Source organism: Xenopus laevis, chromosome 4S, assembly GCF_017654675.1.
Source record: "Xenopus laevis strain J_2021 chromosome 4S, Xenopus_laevis_v10.1, whole genome shotgun sequence".
NCBI lineage: Eukaryota > Metazoa > Chordata > Amphibia > Anura > Pipidae > Xenopus > Xenopus laevis.
In genome coordinates, this window is record NC_054378.1 from 113,165,057 (window position 1) to 113,182,993 (window position 17,937).

Below are 17,937 nucleotides of genomic sequence, written 5' to 3' on the forward strand. Positions count from 1 at the left end.
ATCAGCCCGATATTGCCCACCTGAAGGTGGGCATATCGGTGAGAGATCCGACAAACGAGCAGATCTCTCCGTGTATGGCCACCTTAAGTGGTGCATCAGATAGTATTTTAACGGAGCCTAAATAATTTCTAACAATGGAACTTTCTTTATTTCTCTCAAGGTGGCCATACACGGAGAGATCCGCAGCTTTTATCGGCCCGTGTATGGCCACCTTTAGACAATAATATAGGGAAACCGTGAGTTCTGTACATTTCTACTGTTTAGATAGGGGGGGGGGTTTGAAATATTACCCATAGGCTGCTATTCCTAGTGCTAGTAGGACTCTATACTAGCCTTAAATTTGCATTCTTCTAGTTCCATTCATACTGTCCTGATGTACAACTTCCCCCTAATCAGTAATCTCCATTAGCAACAGTTGATACCTGGGACATAGATCCGAGCAAGGAATTAAATTAAAATAATACAGCGGAGCCACAGAGTGCAGAAAGGTACTGTCAGAAACTTGGCAAGGGGGGTGGTGATAAAGACAGCAGGAGAGGGGGCAGCAGGCAAGCAGAGATATCTTATCTGTACATAGAGCATCTCGAATGGGTACACATATTATGCTGCTTAATTAAAAGCCTCTCCTTTTATCTCCTTTTGCTGATCATCTCGCCAGCAGCTCCCTGTCATTCTATCTATGGTTCACACTATATATATATATATAAATATATATATATATATATATATATATATATATATATATATATATACACAGCAGATTTTTTTTTTTTTTTAATCCGCTTTGTGGTGCCTGATCCATTCTCCACCTCTGGACTGGCTACAGTTGGCAGGGTTACGACCCTACGTTCTGGTAACAGGAATAATGGGCAATTAAGCTCTCTGTACCCAACTTCACAGGCTTTGCCGTCCCAGTTTTCTACGTCCTTCCTCCACATAATGAGACACCCTGGGTTTGTGAAAGTCTGCCGTTCTTCACCAGGAGCGATGTGGCCCATCGGTGCCTCCGAGGAGGGCAGACAAGCAAAGGATAAATGAAACGGAGCAATAGTTTTAACTCAAACATTTGCGGAATTATATTGTGTGTGGATTTACAACATATACCAGGTATGGACAAAGCTGATGCTAAGCTGCAATACGGACAAAGACTTTAGGTGGAGAGGGGATGCTCGGAGTTATGGTTTAACACCATTGTACACGTTGTAATGCCACTTTGCCAAGACTGAAAAGTCTAAGTATCCCCCTCCTGGTTTGTTGTAAACATGTGGCTGTGGCATTTTCAGAATAAGAACATGACAACTTCAAAATGTTTTTGGGGAAAAGGCACAGAAGCACAATTATGTAATACTCATAGTAGTTACCCCAAATAATGCATTCAAAATATGTGTTAATTCAGTTAGGCAGTTATACAAAGTGTTATACAGTGAGTTTTCAGAACATAGCATATTTTGAACCCTCTTTGCCCTGCTAAACGTATGGCATGACAGTAGGTGCCACGCTCCAACTTACCTTCTTTGCACTCCAGTGCCACGCGGGATTCCAGATTGTCCATTTGCAGCTGCAGCCGTTTCAGGGTGCGGTCGGCATCCCGTGATTTCCTCTTGTAGGCAATGAGCACGATGATTATAATGAGCAACAGCAAACCACCACCTCCTCCAATGCCTATAATGGCAGGCAAGGTCAGCAGGCTGTCCGAGTAAATCTGCAGTGTGCCCGGTGAGTACTCAAACCCTCCGGCTTTAATCTGAGATATAAGGGATAGGTCTGGTTAGGGTACTGGCAACACATACACACCTTTGCAGGGTAACTACCTGGGTTCAGCAACCTCCCAGTGCTTACATATTTTGGCTAAACTGGGCTTATCTGAACATCTGGCTTTTGGGTCAACAATCAGATTATAATGCACGCCTGAAAGGTCTATGACTTACATCAGCCAATCGATCTTCATTCTTATTGCTCCTATCTATCTCTATCTGATGCAAGACAGAAAGGTGTAGAAATCGCCCCTCCCTACCAGGAAACTCAGCTGTCCATGCAAATTATTCAACATTACAGGTATGGGATCCATTTTTCGGAAAGGCCGTCTCCCATAGACTCCCTTTTATCCAAATAATCAAAATTTTAAATAATGATTTCCCTTTTCTTTGTAATAATGAAATAGTACCTGGTACTTCATCCCAACTAAGATATAATTAATCCTTATTGGAAGCAAAACCAGCCTATTGGGTTTATTTAATGTTTACATGATTTTCTAGTAGACTTAAGGTATGAAGATCCAAATTACGAAAGTTCCATTATCTGGAAAGCCCCAGGTCCCAAGCATTCTGGATAACAGGTCCCATACCAGTATGTATGTATGTATGTATGTATGTATGTATGTATGTATGTATGTATGTATGTATGTATGTATGTATATATATATATATATATATATATATATATATATATATATATATATATATATATATATATGAATGATACACAAAAGCCATGAATATCTTGTAAATTATATCCTTATTAAACAGTGACTAGTGATGTCATCAGTTATAAACGGTGAGTAGTGATGTCATTTTTGTAACATGACTCACTAAAACTTGTGTATTATAATAAATAAAGTACCCCTTGTTGGAAAATATGAGGATATTATAAGTCAACTCGGAGTTCCACGACCTGTATAAAAGTACGATGCCCCTATGCCTTTCAGAACAATTTAGAATGAAAAACAATGATTTATATAGGCAGTTGGTGTTACACTCACAGTGACTTTGTGCTGTCCAGTAAGGTTCGGAGACTCGCACAGGAGCTGGGTCTCGGAGACAGTAAGGGCACACGGCGTGTCACCAATCAACACTGTATAATTAAGCCTGAAGTTCCCTGGGGCTGCTGGAATGAGATTCCGACCCTACAAATAAGAGAGAAAGAGAAACACTGAGCAGCTTTGATTTATACCTTCAGTACAGATCAAGGTGCAGCTTGGGAGTAGCAGGGTTAGGAGAAATCCATGCCCTGGTTCCTTCATTAATATATAAAGTGCTGAAGCAAACCTTGATTATAAGAGGAGAGCTGGGCTTCAGTTCAAGGTTTCCAGATGCTGTCAGAGGCTCAAACACAGGATCTGGATAGTAAAGAAAGTTGGTAGTGTTCACAATAAGGAGGGCATGAACATTGTCCATTATGAAACCTATCTCATCGGGACGGTCCCCATTCTCCGGCGGGTTCCTCAAGGGATTGTCAACGGAGGGTGCCAAGCACACCATGGTGGTGTCATTGTAAACAGTGCAGTTCTAGGAAGGAAGACATGGTGGTGTGAGTTTCACTGAAGAACCAGCAACAAAAACATCCAACTATTATTAATAAAGCAAAAGTTAGCCTGGCCTAAAGGTTCACTATACCTTGATTTCTTTGTTTTTTTTATCTTACAGTTTTAGCCTAAGACGGCCATAGACGTGCAGATTTATCATCTCCCGACCTGGCCATCTCACGACCTGCCACTAACCATTCAGATCAAATAAAGTAGCAAAAGAACAGATCAGAAGATGTTCTGCCGCTGATAGCAATCATACGAAAGTTATGTCCGAAAAAAGCTGGTGACAGCCAACCACTGATATTGTCAGATCGACAATACATGCAGAGATATTATCAGTAGACGGCAGAAAATTTCTAACCTGCCCAATCGTCTGAACGACCGATCGACCATGGCACGAAAAATCTCGGGACACTCCATACACGGCCCGAAAAGATTCGTAAGATCAAATCGTTGCCAGCTTTAAACATTAAAACAAGGTCGCCCACAATTGTCATATGCCTAAAACCCTGGCTGGAAGCTTGTGGCTTCTTTCTATGGGTGGGCAGAGGACCAATAAAGCCTTGCTAAACTACAATGAAGAACCAGTGGGAGAGAACACGTATAGTAAAGGTACAATCCCGGTTACATTAGTTCTCAAAACAGAGGTAAAGAAGGCCCTGGCCAAGAGAGCTAATGACCAATGCCATTAAAACAATCAAGAGCAGCCAAATCCAACTTGGCTCGTTCTGATACTTACATTTTCTTTCTCCACATCTCCATATTTAGCTCTTATTTGGGGTTCTTTAATAGTCGCCAGATTCATCCCAGTTACTATAAGAGGGGTCCCCCCACTGGAAAACAAACAGAATAAATGGGTTGTTAATCTAGTGTCATAGATTAGTCCACATCTATTAGTATTAGTAGCACAAGAAAAGTATTGAAGGGCCAATGCCCCTCTCCCCCTTCCATCATTTTAAATCACTGAAAACAATGCTGCTATGACAGATATGTTTTAGAATCAGGGGCAAAACATGTATTGTGTAGGCCAAGGGCACAGGGAGCCTCAGCAGTTCATAATTTCTGCATCACACATGGTTCATGGTGGGATTGAACTGCCCATACTTTGGCCAATATAAGATGCTGATCCAACTCCAGCACTAGCCAGTAATTTACTGGCCTATATATGGGAACTTGCCAAAATATGATTGGATTGTTTGCCCAGGGACCAACGATTGGATCAACATGATTTGGCCTAGCTTTTCTCCTTTTAGATGGCAGATTAATAGAGTTTATAAATTATTTGGGTTCTCATATGTTAACACACTCCCTGGATAATTTAGGAAGCAGGTAAGGCGATGAAAAGGAAGAGCCAGCAAACAGAGCAAAGTACAGCATCTGCAGTTAACAAGAAGCAGCAGCATTAGGATGGCTTTTACCTGGCGATGCTCCACTCTGGTTCTATCTTTTGCACGGTTGGATCTTCGGTGTAATTGTAATGCACTTCAGAGTTGTACAGTGTGGCGCGGTTAATGTGGATTTGTATTTCAGCTTTACCCGTGCTCGGTCCCTGCGGAGTCTTACAGCGGATCTCTTTCGCAGTTCGCCTGGCAGAAAAGACAAAATTTGAAATTCAAATCATGTTGCTTAGGATTTCTTACACTTTGCAGAAATAGAAAACATTAACATTTCACTGACCAGCCAACCATTGAGAAAACATGTGCTGAATGATTGGAGGCTAGCTTCAAGATCAGTAGGAAACCATTACTATGACTGGGCAAGCAGTGGTTTACAGAGAAAGAGGAATACCAACAGTCCCGGCCTGAGTGGAGCTTACAATCTAATTTCTCAGAGGACCACACACTTCAAATAAACCAGAAACCAATTATGTTGTGGTCTGTGGAAAGGAATCTATACAGAGCCCCCTGCTTAGACATAAAGCCAAAAACCGCATGTCATATGGCTGCAATGTTAACTACTGCCACTAGATTAGAAATTTGAAATATGGTGTAGCTGCTGGCAACCAACTGGGTACCCTGCGATTGATTAAAAGTATGGGAAGGGGTCTACATATCTGAAACTGTCTAGACAGGGGTCCCCAACCTTTTTTACCCGTTAGCCACATTCAAATGTAAAAAAAAGTTGGGGAGTAACACACGCATTAAAAAGTCCCTTGGGGTGCCAAATAAGGGCTATGGTTGGCTATTTGGTAGCCCCTATGTGGACTGGCAGCCTACAGGAGACTCTGCTTGGCAGTAAACTTAGTTTTTATGCAACTAAAAACTGCTTCCAAGCCTGGAATTCAAAAATAAGCACCTGCTTTGAGGACACTGGGAGCAACATCCAAGGGGTTGGAGAGTAACATGTTGCTCACAAGTTACTGGTTGGGGATCAATGGTCTAGGGAAATATATATATTAAACTTTCACTAAAAGACAAGCATAGGTCATAGAGAAGTCAACAACTTATTTTTCTGCTTACAGGGGGTAGCAGTTGCTATAGTCAAACCAGTAGTCTCCAACCTTTTCTCCACTGCAGCGGCCAGCCTAGTAAATACAGCTGAAGGCTGTCGGGACAATGCCAAGGTTGCATGTTGGCATATATAATGTCCCTTTTAGATGGGCACCAGCTTTGTTGCATTGATCCTGAGCTATTGGGCCACTTCAAGTCAATCAAGCTAAAATCAGTGGGTGCCAGACAGACAGACAGACAGACCAACCAATGGATTTTGGGAAGTAGTTGATACAGGCTGAGGCCACTGTAGTTGGTGCCACGGAGCCTTGCTTGTGTCAGATGGTGCTTTCTATTAAGCAGCTGGGGAATGCTGAATAAAATAACAGCGGGGGGAAGAAAAAAAAAAGCAGCACTAAAGCACACACTCTGTATCACACACTCACCCAGCAAACAGCAGCTATTAGCGCTGATAACCGGCAATTACCGCAGGAAAATATTTAAAGACCCGCTCTATTATCATTCGTAATCTAGAAATTATGCACTTGAAATCCTATGGAAGGAAGGCGCACGGAGGAGAAAAGCCAAGCCTGCAGATCAGAAGGATGAAGCCTTTGGGGGCTCACTGTGCAGACACATAACACCATATCTGGCAGCTAAGCATAACGCAACAGACAGAGAATGGGGGAGAATTATACATTACCCTGTTTGCTGGCACCCCTAATATACCGAAAAATAGTTATACTTTTTATTGCTATGTTTCAGTCAGCGGAGAATTCAACCCCCCATATAATAAAACCCACTTCTCCCTACCCGACATAGTCCCCCTCCCTGCTCCCAACCACACAGGTGATAACTCTAGTAATCGCCCCATATCCTGTAATTACCCCTCGTTGCAGAGTAAGCTCAGCGGAGCTCACGGGCGCCATCTTCTTCTCTACGGTAATCTTTGTCTTCTTCCTTTCGGCTATTTTCATCACTTTCAGCACATGCGCAGTTGTCAGCAACCGGAAGATTGCTTCAACTGCGCATGCTCCGATACGCCGCTTACTTTCTGAAGATTACCGAAGAGAAGAATATGACGACTGTGAGCTTCACCGCTCTGACTCTGCAACGAGGTGTAATTACAAGATTAGGTGCAATTACTGGAGTCAGCTGTGTGGGCAGGAGCAGGGAGGGGGACTATGTAGGGTAGGGAGAAATGGGTTTTATTATATGGGCGGTTGAATACTCATTTAAAGGAGAACTAAAGCCTAACTAAATAAGTAGATAGATATGTTGTACATTATGTTTTGTGCTTCTTTAACAGTCCAAGGCAACCACAGACCTTTAGCAGTAAAGATGTGTCTCCAAAGATGCCCCAGTAGCTCCCCATCTACTTTTCTGCTGATTCACTGCACATGCTCTGTGCTGCTGTCACTTACTGAGCTTAGGGATCCACTTACAATATACAGTACACATAGATAATAATAATAATCAGCCCTCTAGCATCAGCTTATATTAGAGGCCAAACTCATTTTCTGCTTGATAATTTGTGATACTTCATTAATTTGAACTATATAACAGCTCCCTCTTGCACATAAAGATTAAATTAATATATATAGTGAAATACGCAGTCAAACACATAGAAAACAGAAGCTTCTGAAGAACTGGGAATATATTTTTATCTAGCATTTGAAGTGATTTGACCTCTACTCACTGAAGAGGAGGCATATTGTAGAAGCATAAGCATATTTACCATGAAAACATGCAGGAACGTCCACCAATATACACAGAAACATCGCTGCCAGCATTCAGATAGTTTCCTTCAATGGATATCCAGGTGCCACCAGACAAAGGACCCCGAGAAGGTGTGACCCGGTTAAAGGAGGGTACCTGGAGGAAACATAACATCATAATTGTCATTGCGTTGCTTTGTCAGTCAAGAACTGACCTTGATGCTTATTTCCAAATGGACTGCCATCATCATTGGCTCCTGAATCCATGATCTAATGTCCTGTTTCTTAATCTGGGGCACCTGATAACGAGGAACTATAATTGCCATGAGGCCCTAAAGTTTAAATATATAATACAGGGTGCTGGGGACTGTAGTCCAATATCTGAGGACATAAGGTTAAGAACCAGGGCTCTGACAAAGGCTAACCGAACAGGTTGACTGTTAGAGGAACAGTAACACCAATAAATTAAAGTGTTTTAAAGTATTGAAAATATCATGTAGTGTTGCCCTGCACTGGTAAAACTGGTGTGTTTGCTTCAGAAACACTACTAAAGTTCATATTAACAAGCTGCTGTGTAGCAATGGTGGAAATTGAAAAAAGGCTATATGGCACAGGTTAAATAGTGGATAACAGATAACACCATTATGTTCTACAGAGCTTATCTGCTGTGTAACCTGAGCATTTGAATGGCTGCCCCCATTGCTACACAGCAGCTTATTTATATAAACTATAGTAGTGTTTCTGAAGCAAACACACCAGTTTTACCAGTGCAGGGCAACACTGCATTATAATTTTATTACTTTAAAACACTCATTTTTTGAGGTTACTGTTCCTTTAAGAAATGAATATCTCAAAGTGGTTACTTTAGAATACTGATACGGCTTTATCTTTTTCAGTACTGTGTAATCTGTCCCTTACATCTATCTGCAAATAACAATGTTTTGCTTTTCTTACACAATACAAACAGCTAAAATGGAAATTTTGATAAAGGAGAATTCGGACTTACCACAAAGGTGAATGACTTTGGTGAAATGGCCCTGTAATCTTGAGAGCAGTCTTTTACACAGACCTCCACTTGTGCCTCGTGGACACGGGTCCTTCCAGCATCGTTAATTTCACAGACAATCCTAGGGAAGGACAGGAATGTTCGTTTATAGCCAGAACAGATCAAGAGCAGAACAATATCAGGGCAATCTCTACCGCTGGTTGTAAAAAGGGACAATATTCAGATTACTAGCTGTGTAGATTACAGCTATGTTTTAAGGGAAACATAAACAAGCCCACTGGAAATATGATTTGTTGCTGGAGACAATATTACTGCATACACGTCCTTGAGAATAAATGGGGAATAGACTATGAATAGAGCTGGCTCCTCCAGTATATGCAGAGCCTTATAAAGCAGCAATCTCACATTGAATATGGACTGCATAGTCAATTAGAAAAGTTATTTTCTGCTGATAATCAATTGTGACGTGTTTCACAGTACAATAGAGAGGTGATAGGTTGAAAGACCCAGACTTACTGCTCGGCACTGATATACTCGCTCTCAATGGGGACACACACGACCTGCCCAACCTTTACTCCAATGTGAATGTCCTCAAACCTCAAGCCCAGATTTTCCCCTGTGATGGTGAGTCGGGTTCCACCCTGCCTGGGGCCTGTCTCCGGAAACAGCTGCAAGATAGAATAGTATGTTTCAAGACTTTGTAAGGCGTTGGCTTATACCAGATATACTTGCGGCTCGGAAAATATTGAGCTGCAATCAATGTTGATTGGACGTCTAGCCTGTCAACATCTGAAAGATGACATAAGTCTATTTATTGCTTAGAGTGCAGCAATAAAATATAAATTGCAGGATATAGAAACTGCAGGAAATATACTCATTGTTGGGAAGGGGTGCATCGTTGTGCTATGATCCACTGCAGAATTACCTTACATATAGCAATATGGAACTCATCTTTCATTAAAATCAGATATTGTCCTGCTTTGTTTCTATATGTTGCATTACTTGTCCTTTCCTTTACATTTTTGACACTGTTAGCTACCGTCATTGTGTATTCAATAGTCTGCAGCTTATCGAGTCCACAGGACAGGACCTTTTTTTGGTAAAACTTTTTCATATTGCTTGCCTCACCTAAATCCAACAGATTTACCCCTAAGTGGACAGGAAGAGAGAATGGCACTAATGTTGGGCATGCAGAATGGCTTAGCTTGGGCAGGCAATATCTCACTTCCAGAAATAGGAAACACTAGGAAAAACTTGGAGTCAGATGGTTAAACATATCAGAAGCTTGTCTGTCAAGTCAGCCTCATACCAATAGTGACAAGTTCCACAAATGGTGGCAAATGGTTGAGACAATACACTGTCCAGCATAGATCTATCATCATCATACCAACTGTTTATCCTTCTTCTGAAATCAGACCCTAAAAACATAGGAACCCTGTAAAAAACCAAGGAAGGATAATAGACCTAGTAGTAGACCAATAAATGAGTTCTCATTATGAGACACTGAGAAAAATAATGTGCAACCCTGTTGTGTACACGACCACAAAATTAAATGTTATGAAATGTCTCAGGTTTTATTTTCAGATTGTGGGGTTTTTTTTTGGTATCCTTTGAAAATGTAGAAGGACAATGGGTCATCCTTTAGTCTCTAGTGTGTCACCTGCCAGTTACCTTAACAGAGTAATCGCATAAGGAAGTGTTGTTTTTTTTTTTTTTCAGAAAAAAAAAATAGTTGAAAAGCAATAAAAGTACACAGAAGTATTGTACTTCCAATTGAGTGTACTTTGTATTGCAGCAGAGGCAGTTACAGAATGGCAATGCTCCTGCTGAGCGCTCTTTCTTACTGCAGGCTGCTGTGTTTGCTACGTTAATGTACACAGGCAGGGGGCTCTCCGTAAAACCATGAACATTCCTGTTGCATTTGAACAGCAAAGTGAAACAGAGTCGTTAAAACCCAGGAACCCAGGAGAAACAGTGGTGACTCTACAAACACTAACCCAAGTGGATCCATGAATATTTTATTCACAGGGAATTGTACAACTGATGCGTATGTGTTGGGAGGGAAGCAGAATTTAGGAACAGAGAGAAACCAAAGACATTACATGAATTATTTATCAGAGGTGGGGCGAGAATGAGAAAAAAAAGTTTGGTGAGTTCATAGGAGCTATGAGTACCATAAGCTAAAAACACACAGCACCCAATCAGATGTTATCGTGGGATATTTCTGCACGCTATACCAAGGCAAAGGTTTGACCCTTCACTATACAGGTTTATAGTGCTCACCGAGAAGCTTTAGTAGTGCCTGTGTTATAACTAAACCGATCAAAGCTAATAACTGATTGGTTGTATTACAGAATTATTTTTGGAGTGCATTACGGATAACTGTGTCCATCAGGAGGGACATCTGTAGAAGCCAGGACAAGGTCCCCAAGAAAGACACAGTCACAAGTACTTGGGAGGTTTGGATGGCCATACTGACCAGACCCTAAAGTGAAGGTAATGAGATGGGACTTGAATGTAGGAACACATAGATATAAAGATGAAATGCAGCTGGCAGCCCCTAGATACACCTCTCACTTCAGAGGGCCTGGCTGCTGGAAGCTGAAGCCTGATGAGATACATTTAGCAAGATTATTTCCAATAAGCAGGACAGGTGCCGTGTGACAAAGGCAGCATTATGACTGATGAGCAGAGGTGAGGTGGCCCTGCAACACCAATAACAAGCTAATTACGGGCAATTTCACACCAGATTTTGCTTGCCTCCAGAGCGGCCCATCACTCGTCACACACCTGCAGGCACTAAATGGAATTAATGTGTCCCAGTGCCGGCTGCAGAATCTCATTCTCTGGAATTATGGGTCTCGTTACTGATTTGCCGTTGGGAGCATGAAGGAAGAAGGGCGATTTATGAGTGGCCTGCTTTTATTATCTCCCCTTTTCACTTTCCAGGGAACACCGAAGAGCAGAACCCACCCATCGCTTCCATCAATGTGGAACAGTCAAACATACCCTTCTCTTCCTTAGAACAGCATTGTCTCTAAAGATATGTGGCCTAAATAAGAACAACACATCTATCCAAATAGACCTTCCTCAATATATAAACAATGACCAGTCAGTGCCCACAAAGCTCTTATGTACCAACAATCTATAAACCGAATGTCCTACCTGCCAAAGGTCACCTACAATTATTCTGAAGAGTTGATTCAGAAAAGGCTGAAGAATTTAAGGAGGACAGTGCTATTTTATATAATCATAGAGCTCCAGTTGGGACCTTGCCAGTAAGGACAGTATTGGGAACCTTGCAATGCCCCTGAATGACTTCACCATCCAGCAAGAAGATATTAGTATTATAGGGAATCTTCGATTAAATCACAAGTTACTGTGTAATTAATTGTAATTCGCAATTGCTATTTCTCGGATACACAGCTCAGGAAGATTCCATTTACTATAGCAATAAATATGAAGCAAGGTGCTAAGGTGAAAAGTCCCTTTACATTGTGGGCTTTAACAATGAATGGAGAAAATACCATCCCATTAACAGAAGTCTAATAATAATAAAGGTTACAAGGGCAACTTGAACTGTGCATTAGTATCCATTTAAACAAATACTGGTAAGAGATTATAGATTTATCTGCAGTGAATATGAACTATACACTCTCTCTGAGAAGAAAACAGAACATACGTTTAGAAGGAAAATGGGGCTAGCATACACATTCTTAATGTACAACAGAAGCAAAATGGCTTACACATGTGCTTCAGTTTCATGCTCCTCGAATATAACTCTGGTTCTCTCTCTTTCCACTAATTGGTTTCACAGGGGGCTTTTAAATAAAACAACAAAAATTGCTTTTCAGCATCAGATATGCAGAAGCAGGAGGAAAGAGGATCACAGGCAGTGGGTTGGGATTGATCTAAGAAGCATTTGGCAAATTCTGGAATCTAGGATGTGTATCTATCTACTTTGCACTATCCCCCAGATCTTCTTGATTTCAGAGCAATAAACATCTTGCCGATCTGCAGCCCTGAAGGTCATTTTATCTGTGTGTATAAAAAACTTTAATCTATGAAGTTCTACTCTGAATACATGTGTAGCTGTGAACTTTGCTCCCCATGAAAAACAAAGGAAGAGCCTATATTACTATCATAACTAATTTGCTAATTATATTGTAGTACCCCTCCTTTCTATCCTCAGTATTGAATTGGACCATTCCAGGCATGATTCTCGCTCACCTTGGTGATCTTTGGGTCGGTGCAGCGACTATTGGTGGTACTGGCATGCATCCAAGGGTTTTCAAGGATGGGACAATTCTGGCGCAGAGTGCACTTCTTCTCACTGACGCACCATCCGCACTCAAAGCTCCGGTCGGCTTTAAGGCAAAGTCCGCAGCTCTCCCTCAGGGCCGAGCACTTGTACAGATGAGCTGCAAGGCAGAAAACAATAGTCAATAAAAAAAGCTGAATAAAGACAGAATACAGTTCTAGGATTAAATCATTAAAGGTGAGTGAACAGGAAACCTTCAAGCTTACTTTTAGTGTATAACTTCTGTATTAATGGAACTTGCACGCAGAGAAGAATTGCTGAACAGCACCAATATTATGGCCATCAAAATAGATTCTTACACAGTTCCGATAGACCAAAGATCACATATATGTCCCAAAAAAGGGGCCATCGGTTGATCAGCCAGTCTTGAGGGGCCCTGTACAAACATGCAGATGACTGGCAATATTAAAAATATGTGCACGCGGGGCCCTCAAGAGGATTTCCCAGCCTACCCAAGTAATCCACAAGCGACTTAAAGGAAAACTATATCCCCGAACTATGTGAATCTCTTTAAAATTATATTGCATATAACAGCTCAAACGTAAAACCTGCTTCATGTAAATAAACCATTTTCATAATGATATACTTTGTAGTAGTCTGTGCCATTGGGTAATTTTGCCATTTTAAGAAATCAGGGCATCCCTCCTAGGATCCTACAATTCACAGTGCACACAAACAAACCATACATGTTAGGTTACATGAGCCAATTAATGGACAAAGTTCTGAGCTGCAGGATTTCTTGTCAAGTGATCTCTGAGGCACCACACAGACTATCACAAAATCAGGGTTTTAAGGAAAAAGATGCAAAAGGGCATATCATTTAGATAGGCACAATTCTTTAATGTTCCACTTTATATGGTTTAAACAATGTTTTGGAGGATATTTTTCCTTTAAATGACAAGTAGGATGACATAAGTAGGCCAGCACAGATGAAGAAAATAATTATACTACACTCTATAATACTAATGAGGCAAATATACCAAGCAACGTTCATTCCATTTCCAGGAAGACACTCACCTTGAATGTTTTGGGGGTTGTCTATGACAAAGTGCCCATTCCAGACCACGGATAAATTGACAGGTAGGTCACTGACATCATTTCCTTCGTAGTTATACTGCAAGACAAAACACAGGTGGGTTTAAATATGTCAATAAATATAAGAGTTGCCACTTGGCTGTCAATGGCACAATTCATTCTATTAATCTGATGAAATGGAGGATATGGGGAGATAGGCCTAGTGAGACCAGGACATGGAGTACGATTGGGTGCAGAGGTATATGGAGATAATAAATGTGGCATCCCAGCAGATTTCTAGTTACTGTACATTACTGCTCCTGTCATTGTGTGATACTAGACTCAGCAGAGGATGCTGGGAAGTGAAGGTCACAAATGGACAGTTGCTTGTATGGCAGAGCAAAAAGGTTTATTTCAAATATTTACCTTTAAAAAATTGTGCTAGTGGTTAACTTCACCCTACCTACGAGGAAGGCTGCTTGATATAAACAGGAAAGCAAGATGAATTCACCTCCAGGCAACGAATGCCGATCAGGACTCTGGAGAAGGTTCTGTTTATTAAACTTTTACACAAAATAGCTACTGATGCCCTTTTTATATAATCGGAGACAGAGCAAGACTGGCAAGGAGAGACCGTTCAGACTCGTGAAGAGGTTAGAAGGGGTAGTGGTGGGATTAGCATCTGAAGAGTGGCGCACAGTCTTAAGTGAAATTGGCGTTTTCAATTTGTACTCTGACAGGTCTCATTTGAGACCTTCACATCTTCTGAATGCCCTTCGGCCCGCAGCTGTCCTAAAGTTAATGTGCATCCTACTATTCCCCCATCCCCCCCAAAAAAATGATTCCTCATCTCAAATAGCCGATCAGTGAAAGAGTTAAGCATAGCTTTCATCCTTAGGCTCTCCCCCAGGGCTCTTATTCCATGCTTTTTCCAAACAGTTTAGAACAGATATCTGCTGAGCAGGCATCATTGGAGAAGAAACCATACCTGACTCTACATCTATCAGGTATCTGCTCTCCTGGGGCAACAATCCCCAGCAGTAGACCAGGGTTGTCATATTCTGAATCATTTCCTAGTAAAAATGCAAAGTTATCTGTGGTTCTGTGTGATAAAAACCCTCCCTTTCTCTTCTTGGTACTTGCATACTTGGGCAAAGAGGACAAGCAGGAAAGGTAGCCAAGGAGGTTACATCAAATATGATTTGCTGGTAATGATATGGAGAGCAGAAGTGAATGCAAGGGTTTGTAATCCCGTAATTAGTAGTGAAGCCTAGAGTACTGTAGTTCAATATCTAGCATTAACGTGGCAATACACGGGCTTATTGGGCAGTGTACGGGGGCTTCCCCCGATTGATATCTGCCGAAAATCGGGCACTTATCAATTGAAGGATAGAGGACCACATTGGTTCATTGCTGCGGTCCACTGTCCAACCGCCTGTATTCACAAGATTGTGATCTGATCGTTGGGCCCATGATCAGATCAGCCCGATATTGCGTTAGTAAGGAAATTACATTGCTCTCTTTGTGCACAAACCAATGACATGTTAAAATCTTTGCATCTGCACGAGTGCAAAGATTTGTACCTGAGATAATGGAATGCTAGTAGGTACAACTTGTGCAAGCAAGATATGGTGTGGACTAGGCCATCAGCATGCAAACTATGGCACTAGAAGAGTCATTATTGAGACACAAGAAGCAGTAACTATGGGCACAATGTACCTGTGAGTACTGAAAGTTTTACTGTGTGATGGATGTGCCAACAACGGTAACATTGTCTGTTAAAACTCTAAGCAAGGAACACAGAAGGTTGCAATTTGCAGCATGGTAAATATATTCTACACTGCAGGAAACTTCTTGGATTAGGTAATGATAAATCCATGTTTAAGAGATTTTTTAGTCTCTGTATAGATTACATTTTGAATAAGGTGACCTCATCAGAGCAATCACGTCTGCCCCCTTTTACACGAGTTACAATTAAAATACAGTTAAAATAAACACATAAGCAGACATTTAAAGGCTTCCTGGGCAAAATAACATTTAGAGATATTAATAGAGTCAGTCAAGTGCTACTTTGTGGGGACTGAATAGGACCCAGGGTAGTTCCCTTATTGACAACCAGTTAATGGTTGATAAAGATGCAGATGATAAACCATTCTGTGGAAGTATAACAACAGATGCATCAAGCAGCAGAAAAAGAATTGCCCCTTATTGCGGCCGGGTTAAAGCTACGATTGAATTCTGCTGGAATATAATACAGGCAGAGGCCTCTAGGAATGCACAGAAGTCTTTAGCAAAATGTAATAGCAGCAAAATGTAATAGCAGCAAAAGAAAAGGGCCCGGGTCAAATGATTGCTTCCACCTTTCACTAGTAGACTCTGCGGTGTTGGGGAAAAGATGCACTTGGTATTTTTATCAAGACAAGAAAAACACAGGCACGTCATAATTCCAGGATAACAATGTTGTCGATTACTTTCCAAAATGCTTGGAAGGTCATGGAAAATCCTGGAGCAGAGTCTTCCCTTCAGCACAGGCTGCGCACGACAAGAACCCTGGGATTGCCCCTATCTCACAGATTAATGTAGTTCGATTAACAGAAAACAAGATCGGGTAGCGTCAAAGACTTGTGAGCAGGCTAGAGAGAAGCTAGACTTCTACAGTGTTCTCTCAATACAGCCAGACTTGTATACCAGACATACTGACAGCTATCACAAGCACATTGGGTGATCAGAATGATATTTTATATTAACATCCACCAATGATTTCTCTCGATATTAATCATTCCACTCCCAGAGTAGTTCAGATGTTACAAAGCTCGTATTTCTTGTCAGAATAGCTCGGCATAGGTAGTTGCACATACAAAGCAATTCTGTGGCAGCACCTTACAGACCAAACTATATTAAAGGGGTTGTTCAACTTTTAGCATGATGTAGAGAGTGATATTCTGTGGTTTTTGAGTTATTTAGCTTTTTATTCAGCGTGCAATTTCAGCCAACTGGTTTGCTAGGGTCGAAAATTACCCTAGCAACCGGCACGGATTTGAATAAGCGACTGGATTATGAATAGGAAAGGCGCTAAATGGAAAGATAAGTAATTAAAACTAGGAGTAACAATTATAGTCTCACAATTGTTTTTGGCTACTGGAGTTGGGGACCCCCTTTTGAGCGATCGAAAGAATTAGAAGAAAAGAGCAAATAATCAAAAACCTAAAAAAAAACAATAATGAAGACAGATTTGAAAGTTCTATAATATACTAAATGTTAACTTAAAGGTGTGGTCCACCTTTAATTGAACTTTTAATATGTTATAAAATGGGCAATTCAGTTGGTCTTCATTATTTATTTGTTATAGTTTTTAATTATTTTACCTTTTTCTTCTGACACTATCCAGCTTTCAAAAGGGGGTCACTGACCCCCATCTACAAATTGTTACAAACACATGCTCTGTAAGGCTTCACATTTATTGTTATTGCTACTTTGTATTACTTATATTTATATTCAGACCTCTCCTATTCCTACTCCAATCTCTTATTCAGATTAATGCATGGTTGCTAGGGTCACCGGACCCTAGCAACCAGATAGCGAATCATTGCAAACTGGAGAGCTGCTGAAATAAAAACCCAAATAACTCAAAAGCGACAAATAATAAAAAATCAAAACCAATAACAAATTGTCTCATAATATCACTCCCTATATCATACTAAAAGTTAACTCTAAGGTGAACAACCCCTCTAAGGGTGGTGGCACACGGGAAGATTAGTCGCCAAGCGTCAAATCTTCTCTAATGCGGGCGACTAATCTTTCCAAATGCCTTCCCGTTGGCAAAAATGCAAATCGCCAGTGGGATGGCATACGTATTGCTTTGTTTTCTGTAGTCGCCCAAAGTTTCCTCATGAGGCAACTTCGAGTGACTTCGGAGAACCGAATCGATATTTATGCCATCTCGCCAGTGATTCAAATTCTAGCCGGCTGGAAGGCATTTGGGAAGATAAGTCGCCAGCAGTAGAGAAGATGTGTCGCTTGGCGACTAATCTCCCCGTGAGCCACCACCGTAAAGGTGAGGCACCCCTTCAAGTGCAACATGGTGGTGAGGGGGTGGAGTAAATTTCCAATGACTGTGCTGGGAAGTTTTTGGTTCACATTAGGGA

The 17,937-nt window shown here is 41.2% G+C and overlaps 1 protein-coding gene across 1 annotated transcript in view; it reads right to left on the reverse strand.

Moving 5' to 3' along the window:
- Nucleotides 1-17,937, reverse strand: part of plxna1.S (plexin A1 S homeolog) — a gene marked incomplete at its 5' end in the record, with an annotated part of 250,346 nt that overhangs the window by 33,182 nt on the left and 199,227 nt on the right. The window contains 10 exon segments of the mRNA NM_001094988.1: nucleotides 1,510-1,744; nucleotides 2,759-2,902; nucleotides 3,045-3,284; nucleotides 4,044-4,137; nucleotides 4,723-4,890; nucleotides 7,472-7,608; nucleotides 8,458-8,578; nucleotides 8,974-9,125; nucleotides 12,688-12,878; nucleotides 13,796-13,892. Coding sequence (NP_001088457.1) covers nucleotides 1,510-1,744; nucleotides 2,759-2,902; nucleotides 3,045-3,284; nucleotides 4,044-4,137; nucleotides 4,723-4,890; nucleotides 7,472-7,608; nucleotides 8,458-8,578; nucleotides 8,974-9,125; nucleotides 12,688-12,878; nucleotides 13,796-13,892 — 1,579 coding nt within the window.